This window comes from Gobio gobio (assembly GCF_949357685.1).
Source record: "Gobio gobio genome assembly, chromosome: 1".
NCBI lineage: Eukaryota > Metazoa > Chordata > Actinopteri > Cypriniformes > Gobionidae > Gobio > Gobio gobio.
This window is the reverse complement of record NC_137097.1, coordinates 74,944,066-74,969,730: the sequence shown is the minus strand read 5'-3', so window position 1 is coordinate 74,969,730 and position 25,665 is coordinate 74,944,066. Positions and strand designations below refer to the sequence as shown.

The following is a 25,665-nucleotide window of genomic DNA, read 5'->3' as shown; positions in this document are numbered from 1 at the left end:
CAAATCAAAATTAAGTGAGCTTCTCAAATTATCCAAGTAAAGAAACAAACAAAAATGTATTTGTAAAAAATAAGTATTTTTTTTATGTTACACTTACAGCCTCAATGATTCATAGTTACTTTGGGCGAACCCAGCAAACATTGGTCCGACGGCAACGTCAATAGCTGGCCAAAAATAGTCACAGCAGGACGGCATAATACGGTAAACATATGTAGCACAGAACATTTCCTAAAAATGCATTCAGATACGTCCGTTCAACTTTTATTATCTTTATGCTGGAGGGATGTCTTTTCAACAGTCATTAAACGTCCAAATGTCTGCTGGGAACCTTTAAGATGTTAAAGAAGATGAGCCATATTGATTCTCAGCTCTCAGTCTCTTGTTTAGATGTTTTACTACCATATAAAACCCGACAAAAATACAGAACAATTTGATTGCAGGCTTTGGTATTTGAGTTGAGATCTGAAACTCTACAGGAGACCAAAACATCTGAGGTGCAAAAGCCTCTGTTTGCTCTCCATTCAATCTCCTTCCTGTCCAGGAGAAACAAATGGGATATTACAGAGAACTGGTCTGTTGTCTTTCCAGTGGGCGGGCAGCAGACGGATGCAAGAGTGTGAGAAAAATCAAGTAAACTGAAGGGGGAAGGTGTGTGAGTGAGTAACATGAGTGTGTGAGTGAGTGAGAGAGAGAGAGAGTGAGAGAGCGAGCGAGGGAGATAAAGGGCCGTGGGTGGGAGGATCTCCTTCATTCAGCAGTAACTCTTCATCAGACTCTTGAAGAGACAGACAGAATAAAGAGCCCAGCGGGAGCAAACACATCTCTCTCTCTCTCACTCTCTCAAGTGTTTCTCAGCAAGCGTCCGGATGGAGGGAGACGGAGGAGTGGAGCTCACACAGAGTCCAGAGGCTCTCACAGAGGACGACGTGTGTGTGATCCAGGACACGTGGAGACCCGTGTATGAGAACCGCGAGAGCGCTGGAGTCGCTGTGCTCATCAGGTACGTTTGTCCGTCCATCAATCATTCACAAGAAGTGCCATGTTATCACTGTGCATAGTTTTCTACTCGGGTTGTGGACAAGTACCATAGTAATACCACAGTGTTTTAGACTTGTACCATGGTGATAATAAAGTTTTTGGACATTTACCATTTTGGAAGTACCATGTTTTGAACATGTACAGGTAACACTATGTTTTTTTGGAAATTTTTACCATAGTTATGCCATTGTTTTTGATATAGAGCATAGAAGTATACTTTTATTTGAATATTTGCCATGGTAATACCATGTGTTTTGGCATTGGTATTATCATGTACCATGGAAGTATCAACTTGTACTGTGGTAATAATATGGTTGTTTGAACATTTGTCATGGTTATGCCATTCTTTGCAAAATGCACAATAGTGGTAAAATTATATATTTTTTTTAACATGTACCATGGTCATACTATGGATTTTTGAGTGTACCATGGTCATATTATGGACGTTTGAACGTGTACTATGGTATTACTATGGATTTTTGAGTGTACCATGGTAATATTATGGACGTTTGAAAATGTACCGTGGTAATATTATGGATTTTTGAGTGCACCATGGTAATATTATGGACGTTTGAAAATGTACCATGGTAATATTATGGACGTTTGAACATGTACCATGGTAATATTATGGACGTTTGAACATGTACCATGGTAATATTATGGACGTTTGAAAATGTACCGTGGTAATATTATGGATTTTTGAGTGCACCATGGTAATATTATGGACGTTTGAAAATGTACCATGGTAATATTATGGACGTTTGAAAATGTACCATGGTAATATTATGGACGTTTGAACATGTACCATGGTAATATTATGGACGTTTGAACATGTACCATGGTAATACTATGGATTTTTGAGTGCACCATGGTAATATTATGGACATTTGAACGTGTACCATGGTAAAACTATGGACGTTTGAACATGTACCATGGTAATACTATGTTTTTTTGAGTGTACTATGGTAATACTATGGACGTTTGGACACTTGCTATAGTTATACCATAGTTTCTGATATGCACCATAGTAGCACATGATTTGTTTGAACATGTACCATGGTAATACAGTGTTTTGGGACAGGCAGCAAGATCATTTTTACCATGTTAATACCACTACGTATTCTTTGAATGCCAATCGTTCAGTAGCATGGTATGGTATTCCCACAGTGAGTGTTAAATAAGCACACAGATTGATTTCCATTTATCTCTATTGTTTTCAAACTGAGCTGATGATGATAAACTCTCACACACACCTCTCAGCATTTGTACATAGACAGGATTTACTTTATCGAGTGGTTTTCCTTGGCGACGTCCACATGTGCTGTATGGCTGGTCATCTGAAGGTTGCTGGTTCGATCCCTCTTAGAAGCGAGTAGTGATCATCGTGTTGGTGATGAAAACACTGAACATCAGGTTACTCCAGGAGGACCGCCGCTCTATGGCGACATCGCATGAAAGTGAAAACGAATCCCACTGGTGCTGCTTATGTTGCCATAAATAAAGATTCATATTGTATGGAAAGAGAAGATGTTAAATTGGGTACAGGAGGATTGTGGGTAGGGTTGAGAGAGGTGTGACTGCTGGGATTTGACAAACAAACTGACCTTGGTCGCCTGTTGGGATCTCCAGCTGCTCTTCATGGTTTCAGAGATCACAGCTTGAGTGAAGAAACGTCTCACGCTGCCTTCACACTCGTGATCTTCTGCAAACACCACACACACACACACCTGAATCAGGACAGCAGTGTTCAGATCAACTAAAACACATTTCAATCAACATTTTCATTCATTAAATTAGAGCCAATGTTGATGCTACAGACTAACCCAAACCATAATATTACTTTCTGCATTGTTTTTACGTTTGAGGACGTCCCCAAAACTCTCATTCCCAACTCAAATAATTTCCCATAATGCACTGCAGGAGAAACTTGCACATTCAGAAGATCTCAGTTGGGCTAGTTTCATTGGTTAGTAAAGGGTAGGTTTAGGGATCAGTGTTTGGTGGGCCATCATTATTGTGATTGACATAAGATTTTCCTAAAATCTTAAGAATCGGCTGCAGGGAGGAGTGAACTGCTTTGGGGGAGAGAAAAATCCTGCGATTATAGATCATACTGGTCAAGAACCGCCCACCAAAGAAGAGACTGACATCTAAACTGACCAATCACAGTTTGATTCGTTTTTATGTGCCATTTAAGGGCAAATAAAACTGATATTGATGATACCAAAATAAAAAGTTTATCAGAGCGAATCGCAAATACTTGAATCAGTAATCACAGGGCATTAATCTTGGACAGCATTGGGATAAAAAGTGTGTTTGTATGTTTGATCATTGAAGATGCATTTGTGTATGGCAAGCCGTTTTAACTTTTATTCATTCCCAGGATATGAATTCTTGATATCAACCATTCAATTTCCACTAGTAAAAATGTTAATTCTCGATATTATCAACAATCAAATGTGAATATGGTCACATTTAACTAATGAAAATACAATTACAATTTTTACAAATTTAAATTTAATTTAATTTATATCAAGAATTCGTATTTCTGCGAGTGATGCCGTCATTGTCGATATCAAGAATGAACAGTTTTACTATAGTGGAAATCAAATTCCTGACATCAAAAATCGCCATTGTAAAAGTAAAAATCCAATTTCTGATATCAAGAATTAGCATTTTAACTAGTGAAAATGCAATTGAATTTATATCCTGGGAATGAATAAAAGTCAAAATGGCTTGCCATAAGCAACAGAGAGATGTTGACCTCAAAAAATTAGTAAATCAAAGAGAATTCAGGCCAGATATTTTATATTTTGATAAATCAGTTCATCAGGTGGTGGTGGTTGAGGAGATTCTCCCCTTCTATGTAAAGCGCTTTGAGTGCCTAGAAAAGCGCTATATAAATGTAACAAATTATTATGATAATCAGAGTCACATTAAGCCACATAAATCACAGACTGATTCGATATACTTCACTGCCAACTCTATCGCTCGTACGACTATAAATGATTATAAAACAGCAAAAGAGTTCAAGATCGTATGTAATACAGCTGGAATAAATAAATCAAGAACAAAAGAAAGTGCATTCGATTAAAGTGAATCAATATATTATAAGTTTGCATGACACCACTAGATCTACTGGTGCAAGTACCATACCAAAAATTATGATTTATTGCTCATAACATAGTATTTAATTACGAGAGGACGTCCTGCTGTTCTCCTGGCGTTCAGGAATCTGGTGAATTTGACGCAGCGTGAAGTTTTCCACATGAAAGCCTCACGTGAGCTCATATTTCCCTCATTCCTGACTCTAACAGTGATGGATGTCTGCAGTAATTTCCCTCTAAAGATAACGCCTCACATCTTCCCTGAGATCACACCTGAAGGGCCGCAGTAAAGATTTATAATTAAACTCTTTCAGCTCGTGAAATTAGATTTATTTCTCAGAGGGGACGTGCTTTTAAATGGACGTCTCAGACCGTTCACGGGAGGAGAGTGTACGTCTCTCTGTGATGCTTTAATTTAGCAGGTCAGTGGATAAATCAGATGTTATCAACCATTTATACAATCCCGAGCGCATACTGAAGCTCTACAAGGCACCCTTTCATGTCCGGGACCACTCCGTGACGAAAAGCACCAGATTGCAGCCAAGAAGTGAAGAAACTATCTTAAGCGGTCATGAAATGTGCACACTATCTCCGACATGAGCAACAGCTACTGAAAGAGACGAAAGAGAGTGAGTGGAGGATGAGACAAATGGATTCAGGAGCTAAAAACAACCAAACTATCGAATTGCAAAATTAAATACGGGATCATAATTACAGTCTGGAATGATCTTTTTATTGACAAACTAGTCTGGATGTAGTTGTGTGACATCAACCTGACCAACAAAACAAGTAACGGTGTGTCTCTAAGGGATAATAACAATTCTGTTATCATTTAAGGCTCATTCACACCAACAACGATAACTATAACGATAACTACACCAACACAAACACACTAACCATAACTAGCCTATATTAGCATCTACACCAACAGACAAAGAAATACAACCCCAAATCAGAAAAAGTTGGGACAGTATGGAAAACGCAAATAAAAAAAAAAGAAGTGATTTCTAAATTTACTTTGACTTGTATTTCATTGCAGACAATATGAACACAAAATATTTCATGTTTTGTCTGGTCAACTTCATGTCATTTGTAAATATGCATCCTTTCCTGTCATTCAGACCTGCAACACATTTCAAAAAAAGTTGGGACAGGAGCAATTTAGGGCTAGTAATGAGGTAAAATGGTTAAATAATGATGTGATTTGAAACAGGTGATGTCAACAGGTGATTGTAATTATGATTTGGTACAAAAGCAGCATCCAAGAAAGGTCTAATCCTTTAGGAGCAAAGATGGGCCGAGGATCGCCAGTTTGCCAACAAATACGTGAGAAAATTATTGAAATGTTTAAAAACAATGTTCCTCAAAGAAAGATAGGAAGAGATTTGGATATTTCACATTCAACAGTGCATAACATAATTAAAAGATTCAAGGAATCTGGAGGAATTTCAGTGCGTAAAGGACAAGGGCGCAAGCCTAAGCTGAACAACCGTGATCTCAGATCCCTCAGGCGGCACTGCATCAAGAATCGTCATTCATCTAGAAGCGATATCACCACATGGGCTCAGGACTACTTTGGCAAACCTTTGTCAAGTACCACAATACGTAGTTACATCCACAAATGCCAGTTAAAACTGTACTGTGCCAAAAGGAAGCCCTTTGTTAACAGTGTCCAGAAGCGCCGTCGACTTCTCTGGGCTCGGAGGCATCTGGGATGGACCATCACACAGTGGAAACGTGTACTGTGGTCAGATGAATCAGTATTTGAGGTATTTTTTGGTATTTTTTTTATATTTTTGTGCTCCGGACCAAAGAAGAAAAGGATCATCCAGACTGTTACCAGCAACAAGTCCAAAAGCCAGGGTCTGTCATGGTATGGTGTTGTGTCAGTGCCCTTGGCAAAGGTAACTTGCACTTCTGTGAAGGCACCATTAATGCTGAAAAGTACATAGAGATTTTGGATCCATGCATATTTCAACAAGACAATGCAAAACCACATTCTGCACACATTACAAAGTCCTGGCTGCAGAGGAAGAGGGTACGGGTACTTGACTGGCCTGCCTGCAGTCCCGACCTGTCTCCAATAGAGAATGTGTGGCGCATTTTGAAGCGCAAAATGCGACAACGAAGACCCCGTACTGTTGCCCACCTTAAGACTTGTTTGCAGGAAGAATGGGACAAAATTACTCCTGAAACACTTCATCACTTGGTGTCTTCAGTCCCTAAACGTCTTTTAAGTGTTGTGAAAAGGAATGGCAACATTACAAAGTGGTAAATGCTTTACTGTCCCAACTTTTTTTTTAAATGTGTTGCAGGTCTGAATGACAGGAAAGGTTGCATATTTACAAATGACAAGAAGTTGACCAGACAAAACATGAAATATTTTGTGTTCATATTGTCTGCAATGAAATACAAGTCAAAGTAAATTTAGTAAATTTAAATTTAAATCTTTTTTTTTTGCGTTTTCCATACTGTCCCAACTTTTACTGATTTGGGGTTGTATAACGATAACTGTAAACAACATTTAAGTTGTCATTATAATTAACGTTTTTTTGTGTGATTTAGTCTCAAGTCAATCCAAATGTGTTGTTTTTGATGACTAAAATGATTGAAAATCAAATAAATAAAAAAAGATTAAAAAGTGAATATTATGTGAAAAAATAAAATGAGAAATGTTAGAATTATAAAAGTTGAAAAGTAAACTGGGAAGTTTCAACCAAAAATTGGGTCAAATATGGATAAACCCAACCATTGAGTTACATTTTTAAATTAAACTTTTAACCCAACAGTTGGGCTAGACCACATTTGAGCGTACTAAAACTGAAATAAAATAAATTAAAGCTACACTGTAAACCCTAATAATTAATTGGTTTGAGTAGGGTAAACTCAAATTAAACAAGTTAGTTAATTTTCATGGGAAACAAAACCTTTCAAAAATTATATATACGACCCTCCAAATCCTGGCCAAATCACAGAGAAGCTGATTCGCACAGGACTAATATTATCACAGGACCTCTTTTTACTTCACAAATGACAGACATGGCCGATTCACACAGGATTAAGATCATAGACAACCTCCGCAATTATTACAAATTACTAGAGGTCACCAGGTAATACTAATCCGGTATGAATAGGGCTTAACTTAAATTTACCTGAAATTTCCCAGCATGCTTTGCCATGACACTCAAAAGGGAGAGTAAATGCTATAATTAAGTGTTGTGTTAAATGTTCTATATTGTTGTACTCTTTCAGCAACTGCAATGCTATGCTTTGCCAACTTATTTGGATTTACAGTGCATTAGAAACTAATAGAAAAAAGATGACAAAATCAAATTTAAAACTAAAACAGCATATAAATGCTACTCATATAGCACTGGTTCCAAACCCATTTGTTAGTATTTTTTTCTGTAGAACTCAAATTTTGACAAATCTAGCCAAATTAAACCATATGATGTACACTTAAAGCTGCAGTCCGTAACTTTTTTGGGTTCAAAGTTATCCAAAATAAATTTTTGAGCAAGTACATAACCAGCTAGTGTTCAATACTATCTGCTTACCTTAGCTCAATTTACAACGGTAAGCTTGTAATAATGTTTTTAATTCTAGTGGTACTGGTGCATTTCCACGGGAAACTCAAGCATGTCTTTGCGTCATTACGTCACATCTGTACACATAAAGAAGGTGTCCTGGCTAGTAGGCTATATTGCGTGTGAGGATGTTGGAGGTGGAGATGTATAGCCTTTTCTCACAGCACTTGATATAATTAAACTTATTTAATGACATTAAGGCCGTGTGTGTCCACCAAAGCATTTTTTTCCCCCAAGGCTATCGTATTGTTACAATTGTTTTCAACGGGAGCGTTCAGCGTTTTTTTACCGGTCGCCAAGAGTTGAAGAACGTTAGACTTTGAGTAAAACGCAGCGCTCATCACTGTCGTGTCCACCGTCCAATCACAGTGCAGGAGGGGCGGGACAAATACAACACCGCCACATTCTGCGTGTACAACATCAACAGATAAATAAAAGAACAAAATAATTTAAAACAAGAGCCAGATGAAATACTTGACATTTTGGCGTTTTATATTAGGTGGCCTTAACTTCTATGAACTTCCCTTACGAAAATTAACCATGGTTTTATTGTAGTAAAAATGTAGTAACCATGGTTTTTTGGCTAATTGAATACCATTTATATAACTACAGTTTTACCACAAATACCATGGTTAAACTATGGTTAGAGAATCAAAACCATGGTTAATTTGCGGTTACCATGGTTTTACTACAATAACCATGGTTTTTTGGTTTTATTTGTAGTAAAACCATGGTTTATTTTCGTAAGGGTTACATCAAAAAATAAAAAGCACAATGTACTTATTGTGTTCAAATTGTATTGCAAAACACCTTTGCTGATATTGAGGTGGGATACAGGTAGGGTTAGGGACAGGTGTGGTGGTATGGGTAAGTTTAAGGCTAGGGTTAGGGACAGGTGTGGTGGTGTGGGTAAGTTTAAGGGTAGGGTTAGGGACAGGTGTGGGGATAAGGGTAAGTTTAAGGGTAGGGTTAGGGACAGGTGTGGGGATAAGGGTAAGTTTAAGGGTAGGGTTAGGGACAGGTGTGGTGGTGTGGGTAAGTTTAAGGGTAGGGTTAGGGACAGGTGTGGTGGTATGGGTAAGTTTAAGGGTAGGGTTCGGAACAGGTGTGGTGGTATGGGTAAGTTTAAGGGTAGGGTTAGGGACAGGTGTGGTGGTGTGGGTAAGTTTAAGGGTAGGGTTAGGGACAGGTGTGGTGGTGTGGGTAAGTTTAAGGGTAGGGTTAGGGACAGGTGTGGTGATATGGGTAAGTTTAAGGGTAGAGTTAGGGACAGGTGTGGTGGTATGGGTAAGTTTAAGGGTAGGGTTAGGGACAGGTGTGGGGATAAGGGTAAGTTTAAGGGTAGGGTTAGGGACAGGTGTGGTGGTGTGGGTAAGTTTAAGGGTAGGGTTAGGGACAGGTGTGGTGGTATGGGTAAGTTTAAGGGTAGGGTTAGGGACAGGTGTGGTGATATGGGTAAGTTTAAGGGTAGGGTTAGGGACAGGTGTGGTGATATGGGTAAGTTTAAGGGTAGGGTTAGGGACAGGTGTGGTGGTGTGGGTAAGTTTAAGGGTAGGGTTAGGGACAGGTGTGGTGGTGTGGGTAAGTTTAAGGGTAGGGTTAGGGACAGGTGTGGTGGTATGGGTAAGTTTAAGGGTAGGGTTAGGGACAGGTGTGGTGGTGTGGGTAAGTTTAAGGGTAGGGTTAGGGACAGGTGTGGTGATATGGGTAAGTTTAAGGGTAGAGTTAGGGACAGGTGTGGTGGTATGGGTAAGTTTAAGGGTAGGGTTAGGGACAGGTGTGGTGGTATGGGTAAGTTTAAGGGTAGGGTTAGGGACAGGTGTGGTGGTGTGGGTAAGTTTAAGGGTAGGGTTAGGGACAGGTGTGGTGGTGTGGGTAAGTTTAAGGGTAGGGTTAGGGACAGGTGTGGTGGTATGGGTAAGTTTAAGGGTAGGGTTAGGGACAGGTGTGGTGGTATGGGTAAGTTTAAGGGTAGGGTTAGGGACAGGTGTGGTGGTATGGGTAAGTTTAAGGGTAGGGTTAGGTGTAAGGGAAGTGTCAACTGTGTAATTACAAATGTAACTACAGAAACTAATTACAGACGTAATTACATGCAGGTATTTTTTTAAATGTAAGTACAATGTAAAAACATGTATGTACACAATAAGTGCATTGTATCAAATTATTAATTAAAATGTTAGTACATAGTAGTTAAGGCCACCTAATATAAAGTGGGTCCGACATTTTTATATAGAACCAATACAGAACAAACTATCTGTGAAATTAGATACTAGAAACACTTCAGCGGATATTCTGTTTAATAGCTCAGCGCATTTTTAGCTTTGGTGGACACACGGCCTAAGGCCTGGTTTCACAGACAGGGCTTAGACTAAGCCAGGATTAGGAGTTTATTAGGACCTTATGCCTGGGACACATTGTATGGTTTTGGGCTGGCCAATGTCTGTGGTTGTGGGTCCTAAACAGTGGTCCTACGTCGTACAGTGAGAGAGGGTCGAAGACGGCCGTGGTCACGTTCTTGTGACCAAAGATAGCCTGCATCAGTGTCATGAATATAGCATGATCATCTCACAGCGGGTTTGCTGCTATGACCTACGTCTACTGACTAGCCAGTAAAAATGCGCTAAAACTTAAACTACTTACCTCAAGCTCCAGATTGGCATCTTTTCCTTATCCACATTCTCCTCTTTTGGTTCCTTTCGCGCACATAAAAACCATTCTTGCCAAAGTGTGCTTCATCTTGCTTTACATGTTTAGCACTAGCGCATGCTGATGGTGTTTCATTCTTTAATACTAACTTGCGTCGTAGCCTACATTTCAATAGGTGTCCTCTGTCTATATACAAGCCGTACCCAAGTGTATTAGATCCACAGTGTGATGATCTTATAGGATTGCTGAAAACGCACAGTCTGTAGCAGGCATTAGAAGAAAGCATTACTGATGTGCATCTTGAGACACATATATTTTAAGATACTATGTTAGTGCAAGTTGCTTTCAGTTAAAAAAAAAAATGCATTTTAGTCTGAGACTAGTCTGTTAAACCGGGGGCAAATAATGGCAGATTCTTCATTTTTGGGTGATGTGGCTGTGTAAAGGTGTCTTATCACATGCATATGGACTAAGAGTGTATTCATAACTCGAGCTCCGTTTATAAACCCCATGATTGTTTTCACATTTCCAGTCAATTTTGAGGGCCTTTGTTCATCTTCCAGCTGTTGATACATGAGTCTCTCTGCCAGAGGTTAAGAGCTTGTGTACTCAAACATGAGTTATAACACACATTAGGACAGAGAAGACACAGGCTGCCTTTATCTGCTGTTTGACTTGGATATGTGAGGACGCGTCTCTTCTGTGGGCATTTACTAGACTCTGTCTCAATTTAATGGGACGGATCTTCCTGTCCTGTTGCGGTTTGACATAAGGTTCAGTTCTGTGGGCCATAAGAGGTGAAATACAGTTGAAGGGGCCAATGGGGCTCGTAGGATCAACATCAGAGCCGCTCTGGTACAGCACACATGAGGCACGGCTGTGAAAACACACAAAGAGCTTCATTCATTCATCATTTCCTAATCATAAAACAGCATTTTTTTTAATACTTTCAAACAAAATACATGCAAGAGACACTCCTTGCGGTCAATCTGAAAGGCAACATGTATCTTTGCACCCTTTTGTTGTGCAACTTGACTGTAAAAAAGTTATATGAACAAGTTATGACACGTTTTTACAACTCATCAAAATAAATGAAGCAATTTTCAACTTTTTTTAATAAGTTACACAAGATTCAACTCATTTTTTATGTAATTTAAGTTTAAAAGTATACCGGGGACAAGCACAAAGAAGACAATTAGAGATACCAACGTGGCTGGGAGTGTCACACCAACTGCAATAATGAGCCATTAAAGACCTAATAAGATAATTTTAGGTAAAATAGCTGTAAAATGATAAATACAGTCAATAATAATGATTGAATGGTTTATCACTTTCAAAACAGTTACGAAATTGATGTGGTGTGGTCATAGTAAGGGAACAATGACACATGCAAAGTTTCGTGTCAATATCAAAGCATTGCAGAGATATAGCCTCAAGAGTCATTTTGGCATCATGCTATAAAGAAACGGTTTCATCTATCAACGCGAAATCCATAACTTTTTATCGGTCTGAAGATGATACGATTCGATTTTGGTAAAAATCGGACGAACAGTCTTGGACGAGTTCGAAAAAGTAGGTTTTTAACAAATAACAAGATGGAGGACCGGAACGTTTGCCAAATATGGCAAAATTGGTATCTATGTTCTCGGCATTCATTACAATAGGCTAATTTGATCAAAAGTAATTAGCATTTTTGTAAATTTTGTTATAACTTTTAACCACAAGGTTGCGCTGGCCCTAAACTTTTTTGAGTACATTCAGGGCATGGTGCGGAAGACACATACCGAGTTTCGTAACAATACACTAATGCGTTCATAAAATATAGCTTTTTTGACAAAATTCAAAATGGCAGACGGCCAAAATGGCTGATATGGGAGAATTTGGTATTATATGACTCAGCGTGATGCCCTGAATCTAAAATGACTAGTTTTTTGCCAAAGCGTTCAGAAGTTATAAGCAAAAATAGCCAATTTTTGTATCTCCGGACTACTAGGTGGCACTGCATTGAAACACTGCAAGTAGCCTTAGGTCATGGTTGGCATAACACACACCAAGTTTGGTCATAATACAATAAAGCAATGCGGGGATATAACCTCACGTTCATTTTTGCGGGCACTATGACGAGTTTGTTCACATGTATTTTGAGAACGGATTGACCAATCGACTTGAATTCCATAACTTTTTGTCGGCATGGTCTGAAGATGATCTGTTTCAATTTTCATGACAATCAGAGAAAAGGCCTAGGAGGAGTTTGAAAAAGTATTTTTTTAACAAATAACAAGATGCAGGACAGGAACGTTTGCTAAATATGGCAAAATTGGTATTTATGTTCTCGGCATGAGCCAAGGAATGTATTATGAACAGTTTCATTACAATAGGCTAATTTAATCAAAAGATATTAGCACTTTTGTACATTTTGTTATAACTTTTGACCACAAGGTGGCGCTGCCCCTAAACTTTTTGAGTAAATTTAGGGCATGGTGCGAAAGACACATATTGAGTTTCGTAAACGATATGCTAATGCATTCGTAAAATATAGCATTTTTGACAAAATTCTAAATGGCCGACGCCCAAAATAGATGATATGGGGAAATTGGGTATCGTATGACTCAGCATGATGCCCTGAATCTAAAGAGACCAGTTTTGTATCTCCGGACTACTAGGTGGCCCTGCGCTGAAACGCTGCAGGTAGCCTCAGGTCATAGTTGGCATAACACACACCAAGTTTGGTTAGAATAAAATAAAGCATTGCGGAGATATAGCCTCACGTTAATTTTTGCAGGCACTATGACGAGTTTGTTCGCAGGTTATTCGAGAACGGATTGACCAATCGACTTGAATTCCATAACTTTTTGCCTGCATGGTCTGAAGATGATCTGGTTCAATTTTCATGACAATTGGCCTAGGAGAAGTTTGAAAAAAGTAGGTTTTTCGGAAAATTCAAAACGGCTGGAAAAATTTCATGACGGTGCAAGTCAAACTTTGGACAGGTGGTAGCGCTAGAGGGATTGAGTTAGAGACTCCAAATTTGCTACGGTGACAGTTCACACTGTCCTCTATAAGTGTGCCAAATTTCACAACTTTTTACCATACGGTTCTATGGGCTGCCATAGAATCAAGGGCAGAAGAAACGGAAGAAGAAGAAGAATAGGAACGCTAGGATTTTAATTTAATGGAATTAATGACATAAACATCCAAGTTGATTGTACTTAAAAACTTAAGGCAGCAAATTTTTTTTACAGTGTTAAATTATTTGATTCTTTCTGAAATGTTTTAAAGTTTTTTTCACTATGACCTATGCCACTAACTACGACTAACGCCAGTTCTCTTCCCGTCAAACCTCTATCTGACCTGTCCACCAGCAGCATGAATCAACACAAACACCTTCCGGATGATCTGATGTCAGATATCTGACCGCACATCGACCACTTACATTAGTGACGGGGATTTCAGACATCTGCGAGTGTCAGATAATGCAGTTTACGAAACATTCAAACACTTTAAAGAAAACTGAAGGAATGCACAGACAAGATGACACAGCAATATGTGTTTAAACGGAAGAGACGTGCCAAAACGCACAATCATAACAAACACTTCAGTTGTGTTGAAACTCACTCCCTGCGGACATTTTAAAGTTCAAGATTGCAGGATTTACGATCAGCCTCGTGTAGATGAAAATACATCACCAGAGACAGTTTTAACCCGGTGAACGTCATCTGAACTGTGTTACATCAGAACAAACACTTACAGAGGTCACATAGAGTAACACAGAGTATTAGTGGTGTTTGACATCCTTATTTAGAGCTGCATTCAAAATTGAGCTCTTTTATCTGTTGCTCTTTATTGAAATTGTTTATTATACTATTGCTCATGCTTACATCTTTTCATAAGCAAATGCAGCAACCACCTTGCAAACACCCAAGCAACCGCGTTACAACATGCTAACAATTATTTAGCATGTTAGCGTGAATTAATATGCAAAGCATGACAAATATACTTAATATATTTAACCATAAAGTGACCTATTATTGTTTATCTACTGTCAGACAGATAACAAAATGTATGTGTGTGTGCGATAAGTTGGAGTTTTTATTAATTGAAATAAAATTGTGTTAACATTACACTTAATAAAATAAAAAAAAGACATTCCCTGAGTTTTAATGCAATATTTGTTGTGTGTGGAGGAGAATTTCAGCAATGTTGGTTAAATATTATCTCAGGAACGGTTATCTGTCCAGCTGAGCCCAAACACACTTTCTCTCACACACACAGCGCAGCTCTCTTCTGTTCACTTTCACATGTTTAGGAACTTCATGAAATGATTGCACAGCCCTGCTATGATGTATTTCCTGTTAAAACAGGAAGTTTGGAACCTCAATCTGAAACTTAATCATCCACTACCTGCTACATTTATCATTATTATCATTTATTTGAAATATCTGATATATATACACTTAAGATATATGAAACAAAATCATGTTATTCCAACCCTGTATGCATTTCTTTCATCTGTGGAACATAAGAGGTGATATTTTGATGAACATTGGGATCTAAATAAAATTGACCAACATCTTTTTCTACAGAAGAAAGAAAGTCCTACAGGTTTGGAAGGAGTAAATGATGACAGAATGATCATCTTTGGGTGGTCTATCGCGTTATGCTTTTTGACATGTTTATCTGTCTTGTGTAATGTTCCTGTTTGAGCATGAAAAAGGTCTCCAGTTACAAAGTTTCTCCGTCATTGAAGTTCCTGTTTCTGAACACCCTGAAACGCTCCAGGTGTAGTGTTCTGGGAACAACATGTCTCAATTTTCCCCATTTAAATAATTCCCACCCAAGGCATACGCAGAATAAAAAGGTTTAGTTAGTTAGTAGTGTGTTGAAACTGGCTGGTTATGGTAAGGGACAGGAAATTTCCCGCAGGCTCAAAGCCCTAGTAGAGCCCAAAAACAACATCAATTTTTAAATATTATGGGGGAGTCCAGGGGTCAATAAATATTTGTTTTTTGCGCCTTCCTCCAGGTTCTTCGGGAACTTCCCGTCGGCGAAGCAGTACTTCAGTCAGTTCCGGGACATGCAGGATCCCGAGGAGATGAGGCAGAGCGCCCAGCTGAAGAAACACGCCCTGCGGGTCATGACCGCCCTCAACTCGATGGTGGAGAGCCTGCGCGACGCAGACAAACTCAACACCGTCTTCAACCAGGTCGGCAAAGCACACGCGCTCAGACACAAGGTGGATCCCGTTTACTTCAAAGTGAGTATGAGGAAACAAACGGCAGGGTGCATCAATTCTGGGATTGGGAAGATTTTTAAATGTTTTTGAAAGAAGGGTTACACTTTATTTTGATAGTTCACTTTGGACATTCTACTAACTAAGTAACTTTACAACTACATGTCAACTAACTCTCAATGAGTTGCAACTACATGTCAACTAACTCTCAATGAGTTGCAACTACATGTCAGCTAACTCTCAGTAAATTGCAACTACATGTCAATTAACTCTCAGTAAGTAGCAACTACATGTCAACTAACTATCAGTAAGTAGCAACTACATGTCAACTAACTCATTAATTTGCAACATGTCAACTAACTCTCAGTGAGTAGCAACAACATGTCAAGTTACTCATTAATTTTCTACTTCATACATGTCAACTAACTCTCAGAGTTGCAACTACATGTCAACCAACGCTCATTAATTTGCAACTACATAAATGTCAACTAACTCTCAGTGAGTTGCAACTACATGTCAATTTACTCATTAATTTGCTACTACATACATGTCTTCTAACTCTCAGAGTTGCAAATACATGTCAACTAACCCCTTAATTTGCAACATGTCAACTAACTCTCAGTGAGTAGCAACTACATACATGTCTACTAACTCTCAGTGAGTTGCAACTACATGTCATGTTACTCATTAATTTGCTCCTACATACATGTCTTCTAACTCTCAGAGTTGAAACTACATGTCAAGTTACTCATTAAATTGCTACTACATACATGTCTACTAACTCTCAGAGTTGCAACTACATGTCAACTAACTATCATTAAATTGCTACTACATACATGTCTACTAACTCTCAGAGTTGCAACTACATGTCAACTAATGCTCATTAATTTGCCACTACATACATGTCTACTAACACTCAGTAAGTTGCAACTACATGTCATCTAACTCTCAGTGAGTAGCAACTACATGTCAACTAACCCATTCATTTGCAACATGTCAACTCTCAGTAAGTTGCAACTACATGTCAACTAATGCTCATTAATTTGCCACTACATACATGTCTACTAACACTCAGTAAGTTGCAACTACATGTCATCTAACTCTCAGTGAGTAGCAACTACATGTCAACTAACGCTCATTAATTTGCCACTACATACATGTCTTCTAACTCTCAGAGTTGCAACTACATGTCAACTAACCCATTCATTTGCAACATGTCAACTCTCAGTAAGTTGCAACTACATGTCAACAAACTCATTAATTTGCAACATGTCAACTAACTATCAGTAAGTTGCAGATACATGTCAACTAACTCTCAGTGAGTAGCAAATACATGTCAGCTAACGCTCATTAATTTGCAACTACATACATGTCTACTAACTCTCATTGAGTTGCAACTACGTCAACTAACTCTCAATGAGTTGCAACTACATGTCAACTAATTCTCAGTGATTTGCAACTACATGTCAACTAACTATCGGTGAGTTGCAACTACATGTCAACTAACTGTCAATGAGTTGCAACTACATGTCAACTAAAGACAAAGAGCCGATAACAAAATAATTATCTATTCAGATAATGTGGGTAATGTATTGATAATACTCCCGATCGGAGGCTTCTGTAAATATTAAGGTCCAGATTTACTAACAGCTTGCGTCAATTTTGGCGATAAAAAACTACTGTTAGGACCTACTCAAGACATGCAGTGAAACAGAGCCGGCCCAAGGCATAAGCGAACTAAGCGGCTGCTTAGGGCCCCCTTGGCCACCAGGGGGCCCCCAAGAGCACATGAAATTACTTTTTGCTGCATGTTATTTTAATGATTGAAATTGCGAAACGGCCTTAAACAATTACTAAATAAACTGCAAAATGTTACGTTTTCTAATATATGGACGGATTGATTCTGACAGCTCTGCACGAGCTCGCGGCGCCATCGGCCGGACACTATTCGCTTGTTAGCCAGGCTTCAAAGTCCAAAGTGCGAGAAAAATCGGCGCTAAATTGTACTCGTCAGTTGCCCGGTAACCTTTTTATGAATGGATGAATTTGAGAATGTGATGTGGTTTAGTTAAGTGCGAAAATCTTGTCTGATGTGCTGCATGTTTTGGACGGAGTACAGCATAGCTTCCAGTTTCTCAGTAAAAGTGTTTTTCTGGAATTATAGCCTAAGTTGTGTAGCCTATATTTTGGAAGTTTTTATTTACAAAATAAAAAGGTTCTTTCTACACAGTCGAATGGAATGCACTTCTTTTTTTCCGCCAAAATAAAAGCTCTGTTTAATGTTTGAAAGAAATCAACATTTCTTGTTTTTAAAAGAAGTCTCTTCTGCTCACCAAGGCTGCATTTATTTGATCAAAAATACAGTAAAAATATTAATTATTATTATGTAAAACAGCTGTTTTCTATGTGAATATATAGTACACTCTAAAAAAAAAAAAGGTGCTATATAGCACTAAAAGGGGTTCTTGGCTCGTGATCATAGGGTAACCACTTTAAGTGCTGTATCAATCTTGGTGCTTCAGTGGTTCTTTAGCGGTTCTTTGGCTGAGGTGCTATAGAGCACAGCTGACAATGGTGCTACATAGCACCGCTACCATATACAGAACCTGTTAAGATATGGCGCTATATAGCACTAAAAGTGGTTCCCCTATGATTACGACCAAGAACCACTTTTAGTGCCATATAACACCATTTTATTTTTGAGTGTAAAGTGTAATTTATTCCTGTGATCAAAGCTGAATTTATCATCATTACTCCAGTCTTCAGTATCACATGGTGCTTCACAAATCATTCTAATATGATGATTTGATGCTCAACGAACATTTATGAGTCATAAATTATATAAATTATGATTATCAGTGTTGAAAACAGTTTTTTTTTGTATTTTTGTATTTTTTTTAAAAGCTTTCTATTTCAGAGAAATGCTGTTGAACTGTAGTACTGTAAGGTTTTGAATATTAACACCTGACCAATCTTGTGGGTTTGCTGCTGGTACAATTAAAACCGTATAAGGGTGAAAACATGACAGCCAGACATGGTGTAAGCAACACAGCTACTACTACTAACATTGATACTGGGTGTGCAAATTATCAAGAATTGACAATAGTCAATCATATTGGTGGCACTGAGGGGCCCCCAAATAAAATTCTGCTTAGGGCCCCATAAGGGCTTGGGCCGGCCCTGCAGTGAAAAATTTGCGCTGAAAGGGCGTGGACAGGGTTATTTTTGGCTGACCTTATATGCATTTGTAGGAGTTTCCCTTTCAAACGCAAAATTTATGGGAGGAGAGTATTTAAATGAATCACGCAAGGTGATTTACTAAGTCAATTTACTAAGTAGATTTACTGGTATTTACACCATTATTTGCCAGAAATCATTCTAATATGATGATTTAATGATATTATCAGTGTTGAAAACAGTTGTTTTACTGACCCCAAACTCATTTCTGCAGATTCTGGCCGGAGTGATCCTGGAGGTGCTGGTGGAAGCTTTCCCACAATCCTTCAGTCCAGCCTCAGTGCAGGGGGCGTGGTCTAAACTCATGGGCGTCCTGTACTGGCAGATGAACAAAGTCTACGCTGAAGTCGACTGGGAATCCATCAAAAACTCTGCAAAGTGAAGAAGAGAGAATACATGCAGAGTTACTCAACTTACACCAAAGATTACTGCAGATATGACATGTATATTTGATTTGTTTCTATATTCGAAATATTGGAAGATAAAGGGGACAAGCAGAATATAAATACCTGTGTTATTGTAATCAGAGAGTCACGAGTTAACGCTGTAGTAATCGCACGACATGGGCCAATCCAAACAAACACTTCTTTGTTAATCCACAAAGTAAAACCCGCCTCCCACACCAGTTTGAGTCCTGCTCCGAGTGGGTCAAGTAAGACCAGTTACATTTGGTGCCGTGACCCGGGTGGGAGTGAGGTTTAGGGGGATGAGTGTAACACACATAGGCCCGTAAGAGCTGTGCGTGTAAACTTCACTCCCCTGATCTCAAGAGGCATGTTAGCGACTGACGTTAGAGGATGCGGTCTTTAGCGTCCTTGTTAGCAGGCCCGCCTCCCCCGCCAGAAACCCCAGTTTAAGTCCCGCTCGGAGCGGGTCGAGTAGGGCCGGTTAAATTTGGTGCCGTGACCCAGATGGGAGTGAGGTTTAGGGGTGAGTGTAACATAGGCCCGTAAGAGCTGTGGCTGTAAACCTCACTCCCCTGATCTCAAGAGTTATGTTAGCAACTGACGCTAGAGGATGCGATCTTTAGCGTCCTTGTTAGCGGGCCCGCCTCCCACGCCAGGGTTTAAGTCCCGCTTGGAGTGGGTCGAGTAGGGCCGGTTACATTTGGTGTCGTGACCCGGATGGGAGTAAGGATTAGGGGTGAGTGTAACATAGGCCTGTAAGAGCTGTGCGTGTAAACCTCACTCCCCTGAAGAGGCACACTAGCAAACGGACACTAGCGGCTTCGGTCTTTAGCGCCCACCTCCCACGCCAGAGACGCCGGTTTAACTCCCGCTTGGAGCGGGTCGAGTAGGGTCGGTTACATTTGGTGCCATGACCCGGATGGGAGTGAGGTTTAGGGGGTGAGTAGGCCAGCAAGAGCTGTGCATGTAAACCTCACTCCCCTGAAGAGGCACACTAGCAACAGACACTAGCGGCTGCGGTCTTTAGCGTCCTTGTTAGCGCCCACCTCCCACGCCAGAGACGCCGGTTGAGTAAGACCAGTTACACTAACACACAACCACATGAAACAAAGTCGATACTGGACAATGAAACAAAGGAAACAGAGAGCTTAAATACACAGAGGAGTAATGAAGGTAAATCAGAACAGGTGCAGGAGCTAATCAAGTCTATTAATGATCAGGAACACAGGGTAAACAGAACCAAAACACAGTGAAACTAAACAGAGCTACACATTACACAGAGAGAGGGAACTCAGTTCAGACGATGCTTTATAAATGTTGTTCATGGACCCTACATGCTATTTTATCTGGACTTTATCGATGTCAGATCCCTAGCAACTGTTATTCCGCTCAGATAACAAACGCTCAGATAACAAACACTCGCATGAATCAGTGTAGAAATCTCAAGCTCTCGGCGGTCCGGCTCCTGTTAAATATTTACACATACTCCAGATAAACCATGGGCTCGTACACAAACACGACCTCCGTCAGATACAAAAATGTGCATTTCTGATGAAACATCTGTTATAAATACTCCGCAGGAGCTTCAGATAAATATCCAGTTCATCTGCAGCGGATGTTTTTGGAAGAGATGAGTGCTTTTGTAATAGCCGCTTCCTCTGTGACCATAAAACTAATCAAAATGAGTAACAAGGACTGTTCTGTGCTACTAAAGCACATCAACTCCTTTTTTGTACTTAATCAAATGTTTTCTATCTATAGTCACTGATTCAGAAAAATAAACTCTGAAATATTAAGAAATAAACTCTGAGTCTTGAACTGTTTTTTGGACTTGCTCTTTATTATAAAACCATAATAATATATGTTTTTCAATTTTAAATTTGTATTTAAATTTAAATAGTCAGAAAATTCAGATGTAAAAATTACTGAAGTAAAAATTCTTATATTATTATTGAAATAAAAATTTTAATTTGTATTTCATATTTTAGTTTATATATTATATATATATATTAAATATTTAAGTTTTTAACTGTTTTTTTATATATATATATATATGCAGTGAGGAAAATAAGTATTTGAACACCCTGCTATTTTGCAAGTTCTCCCACTTAGAAATCAAGGAGGGGTCTGAAATTTTCACCGTAGGTGCATGTCCACTGTGAGAGACATAACCTAAAAAAAAAATCCAGAAATCACAATATATGATTTTTTAACAATTTATTTGTATGATACAGCTGCAAATAAGTATTTGAACACCTGAGAAAATCAATGTTAATATTTGGTACAGTAGCCTTTGTTTGCAATTACAGAGGTCAAACGTTTCCATTAGTTTTTCACCAGGTTTGCACTGCAGGAGGGATTTTGGCCCACTCCTCCACACAGATCTTCTCTAGATCAGTCAGGTTTCTGGCCTGTCGCTGAGAAACACGGAGTTTGAGCTCCTCCAAAGATTCTCTATTGGGTTTAGGTCTGGAGACTGGCTAGGCCACGCCAGAACCTTGATATGCTTCTTACAGAGCCACTGCTTGGTTATCCTGGCTGTGTGCTTCGGGTCATTGTCATGTTGGAAGACCCAGCCTCAACCCATCTTCAATGCTCTAACTGAGGGAAGGAGGTTGTTCCCCAAAATCTCACAATACATGGCCCCGGTCATCCTCTCCTTAATACAGTGCAGTCGCCCTGTCCCATGTGCAGAAAAACACCCCCAAAGCATGATGCTACCACCCCCATGCTTCACAGTAGGGATGGTGTTCTTGGGATGGTACTCATCATTCTTCTTCCTCCAAACACGTTTAGTGGAATTATGACCAAAAAGTTCTATTTTGGTCTCATCTGACCACATGACTTTCTCCCATGACTCCTCTGGATCATCCAAATGGTCATTGGCAAACTTAAGACGGGCCTTGACATGTGCTGGTTTAAGCAGGGGAACCTTCCGTGCCATGCATGATTTCAAACCGTGACGTCTTAGTGTATTACCAACAGTAACCTTGGAAACGGTGGTCCCAGCTCTTTTCAGGTCATTGACCAGCTCCTCCCGTGTAGTTCTGGGCTGATTTCTCACCTTTCTTAGGATCATTGAGACCCCACGAGGTGAGATCTTGCATGGAGCCCCAGTCCGAGGGAGATTGACAGTCATGTTTAGCTTCTTCCATTTTCTAATGATTGCTCCAACAGTGGACCTTTTTTCACCAAGCTGCTTGACAATTTCCCCGTAGCCCTTTCCAGCCTTGTGGAGGTGTACAGTTTTGTCTCTAGTGTCTTTGGACAGCTCTTTGGTCTTGGCCATGTTAGTAGTTGGATTCTTACTGATTGTATGGGGTGGACAGGTGTCTTTATGCAGCTAACAACCTCAAACAGGTGCATCTAATTTAGGATAATAAATGTGTGGAGGTGGACATTTTAAAGGCAGACTAACAGGTCTTTGAGGGTCAGAATTCTAGCTGATTGCAGCTGTATCATACAAATAAATAGTTAAAAAATCATACATTGTGATTTCTGGATTTTTGTTTTAGGTTATGTCTCTCACAGTGGACATGCACCTACGATGACAATTTCAGACCCCTCCATGATTTCTAAGTGCGAGAACTTGCAAAATAGCAGGGTGTTCAAATACTTATTTACCTCACTGTATATATATATATATATATATATATATATATATATATATATATATATATATATATATATATATATATATATATATATAATATTTTAATAACATATATAATATTTTATTAAATTATTCTAATTTGTTAAATTATATATATAATATTTAATATTTAAGTTTTTAACTGTATTTTATATATATCATATTTTAATAACATATATAATATTTTATTAAAATATTTTAATTTGTTAAATTATATATATAATATTTCAAATTTGAGTTTTAACTTTATTTTATATATATCATATTTTAATAACATATGTAATATTTTATTAAATTGATTTTAATCTGTTACATTTTATATATATATATTGGCATTGTGTAACCAAATATCAAGGTGGCATTTATTGAATTAGCTAGTTAAAGCTAGTCAAGTTTCCACTACTAAAAAAATGAGATTACACGATTAGTTTAAGTTAAATGTATGAATTAGCTTACTCACAAATTTAAAGTAAAGAGCAAATAAAATCTGCAAGTTCTGCTAACTTAAAATTTAAATTTCTAAACTGATTGCCTCAAGGTTTTTGAGTTTTGGCAATTTATTCGGGTTTACAGTGCAATAAAACGGATGTAAAACATTTTTATTAAAGAAACATCCATATTAAAAGTTCAAGGTTCTCTCAGAATATATAAGCTGAAGAGCTTTCCCTCTAATAATGTCAGTGTTTGCCTCAAATTTCAGTTAATCATCGAATACAGTCTCTAAATATATTTATAACGCTTAACACTTCTACCTGATGTCCCTGAAAGGATTAGTTCACTTCAAAATGAAAATTTCCTGATAATTTATCCTACTAATCAAGTAGGATTAGCAACTAATCCTTTGATAACAGCAACACAGGTACAGAGTTCCTCTTATGGAAATCAACGCACTTTTGTTTTAGAGGCATTAATGTTTAAAAATGAAGCATCACACCATTGAATAAAATGATCTACTACTGGATCATGACTCGGAGTCATCTGCAGATTTAATCATGTGTCTCCCCTCAAAGATGATCCAACAGTCATCAGTATATAAAGGAAACAAGAGATGGACCGAACACAACCCTGAGGAGTACCAGCAGAAGACAACAATTCTCGCCAAAATATGAGGCTGAACACAATTAAAAGCGGACAAAAATCAATAAAAAGCAAACATATATGATTTTTTTTCCACCTTCCAAATGTCTCATATTTAATAAGGTGCAAGTGGCATCTTCCACTCCTCTACCTGACCTATAAGCAAACTGCATAGGATCAAGAGCTGACTGTGTTAAGGCTAAAATCTCCTTTCTAACTCCTTTCTATTTCAAATGATTTCATAACCAGAGAAGTAATGCAACAGGCCTTTAATCATAAAGAGAAAGAGCGTTTCTTTTCTTTTTTTTGCAATTGGCACTACTATAAAATCTTTCCAAAGTCGAGGAACTGTTTAAATGTGCAATGATTTATTAAAAATAAATGAATAATTCCCTGAAAGTTGCTCAATGTGATCAGGGCCTGGACTCTTCCTGACCTTAGCCTGACCAAAACAACTACATACATCAGCTTTACTCATTTAACAGAAGTGTCCAGAGTCAGAGAATTCCCACAATGTAAAAATCAGGGTCGTCTACCCATCACAATTTGGCCCTTGTCAAACTCGCTCAAATCCTTACGCTTGCCCATTTTTCCTGCTTCTAACACACCAACACTGAGAACAAAATGTTCACTTGCTGCCTAATATATCCCACCCACCAACAGGTGCCGTGATGAGGAGATCATCAGTGTTATTCACTTCACCTAAAAAGCCACAAAACGCTGCACAAAACATGGCCTGTTTTTACAGAAGGCATGTGCTGAACTGCAGTATATGTGGTATTTTGGCGGATGCTATGGTTACCATGTTAAAGTTTTGAAAGCGAGCACTGTTTACTGTGAGCTGGACGTGATTAAATCTCTATTAAATTCAGTCATTTTATCAGCAGCATGTGTCTGTGTGTGATAATCTACAGCGAACCAGAGGAACGGCTCCTATCACACACACATTCAGCCTCTGACCTCAGCAAACTTTACAAAGGAACGGAGGAAACTTCATTATCAAGAGCTGCGTGATAAGAGACGACAGATAAACCACGAACGGGATACATGAACGGATCTCAGGTGGAGAAATGTCATTATAAACCTGTGTGTGTGTTGTTGATACACAGATGTAGAAACGGCCAGCAGCATCTGAGATCCGTGAGTAACCCGACACACACTCAGACAGACCGACAATCTGACCACCTACTGCTCGCAGGCTCAAGCGCAAACAGATCTGCACTTCATACACGCCACATTCCTTTCCCATTTCACCACCACTGGGAATTTCATGAAAATCAGATTCCTAAAACTCCTGTATCTGCTCAGAGAAACGCCAGGAATGGCATGTCACACTGTAAGCTATGTGAAGAGCTTTGAGAGAGAGAAACAAGAAGTTAAACACACACACACACACACTCAACACTCAACTCAACAAAATGCAAAAAAATGGCAACAAACCACTGATCTATATAAATGACTGGATTGCTAATGACGTCTTAAAAAGTTAAGCCGCCGCACCGCCATATTAGGCCCTGTCCCAAATGGCACCCTAAAGCCCTGTCCCAAATGGCACCCTAAGGCCCTGTCCCAAATGGCACCCTAAGGCCCTGTCCCAAATGGCACCCTAAGGCCCTGTCCCAAATGGCACCCTAAGGCCCTGTCCCAAATGGCACCCTAAGGCCCTGTCCCAAATGGCACCCAA

General features: G+C 39.0%; 1 protein-coding gene across 1 annotated transcript; it reads left to right on the top strand.

Annotated features, from left to right (window-relative positions):
* Positions 1-632: 632 nt before the first annotated feature.
* Positions 633-21,074, top strand: cygb1 (cytoglobin 1). Its single transcript, XM_079815184.1, has 3 exons — positions 633-1,000; positions 15,401-15,632; positions 19,060-21,074. Exons 1-3 carry the CDS (start codon positions 867-869, stop codon positions 19,225-19,227), a joined length of 534 nt encoding a protein of 177 aa, XP_079671310.1. The 5' UTR covers positions 633-866; the 3' UTR covers positions 19,228-21,074.
* The last annotated feature ends 4,591 nt before the right edge of the window (positions 21,075-25,665 follow it).

Bases quoted from the DNA above. Each gene is read 5' to 3' on its own strand.
- cygb1 (XM_079815184.1), top strand. From the start codon at position 867: ATGGAGGGAGACGGAGGAGTGGAGCTCACACAGAGTCCAGAGGCTCTC. The intron at 1,001-15,400 runs GTACGTTTGTCC...GCCTTCCTCCAG, and splicing joins GGAGTCGCTGTGCTCATCAG to GTTCTTCGGGAACTTCCCGT. The intron at 15,633-19,059 runs GTGAGTATGAGG...TCATTTCTGCAG, and splicing joins TGGATCCCGTTTACTTCAAA to ATTCTGGCCGGAGTGATCCT.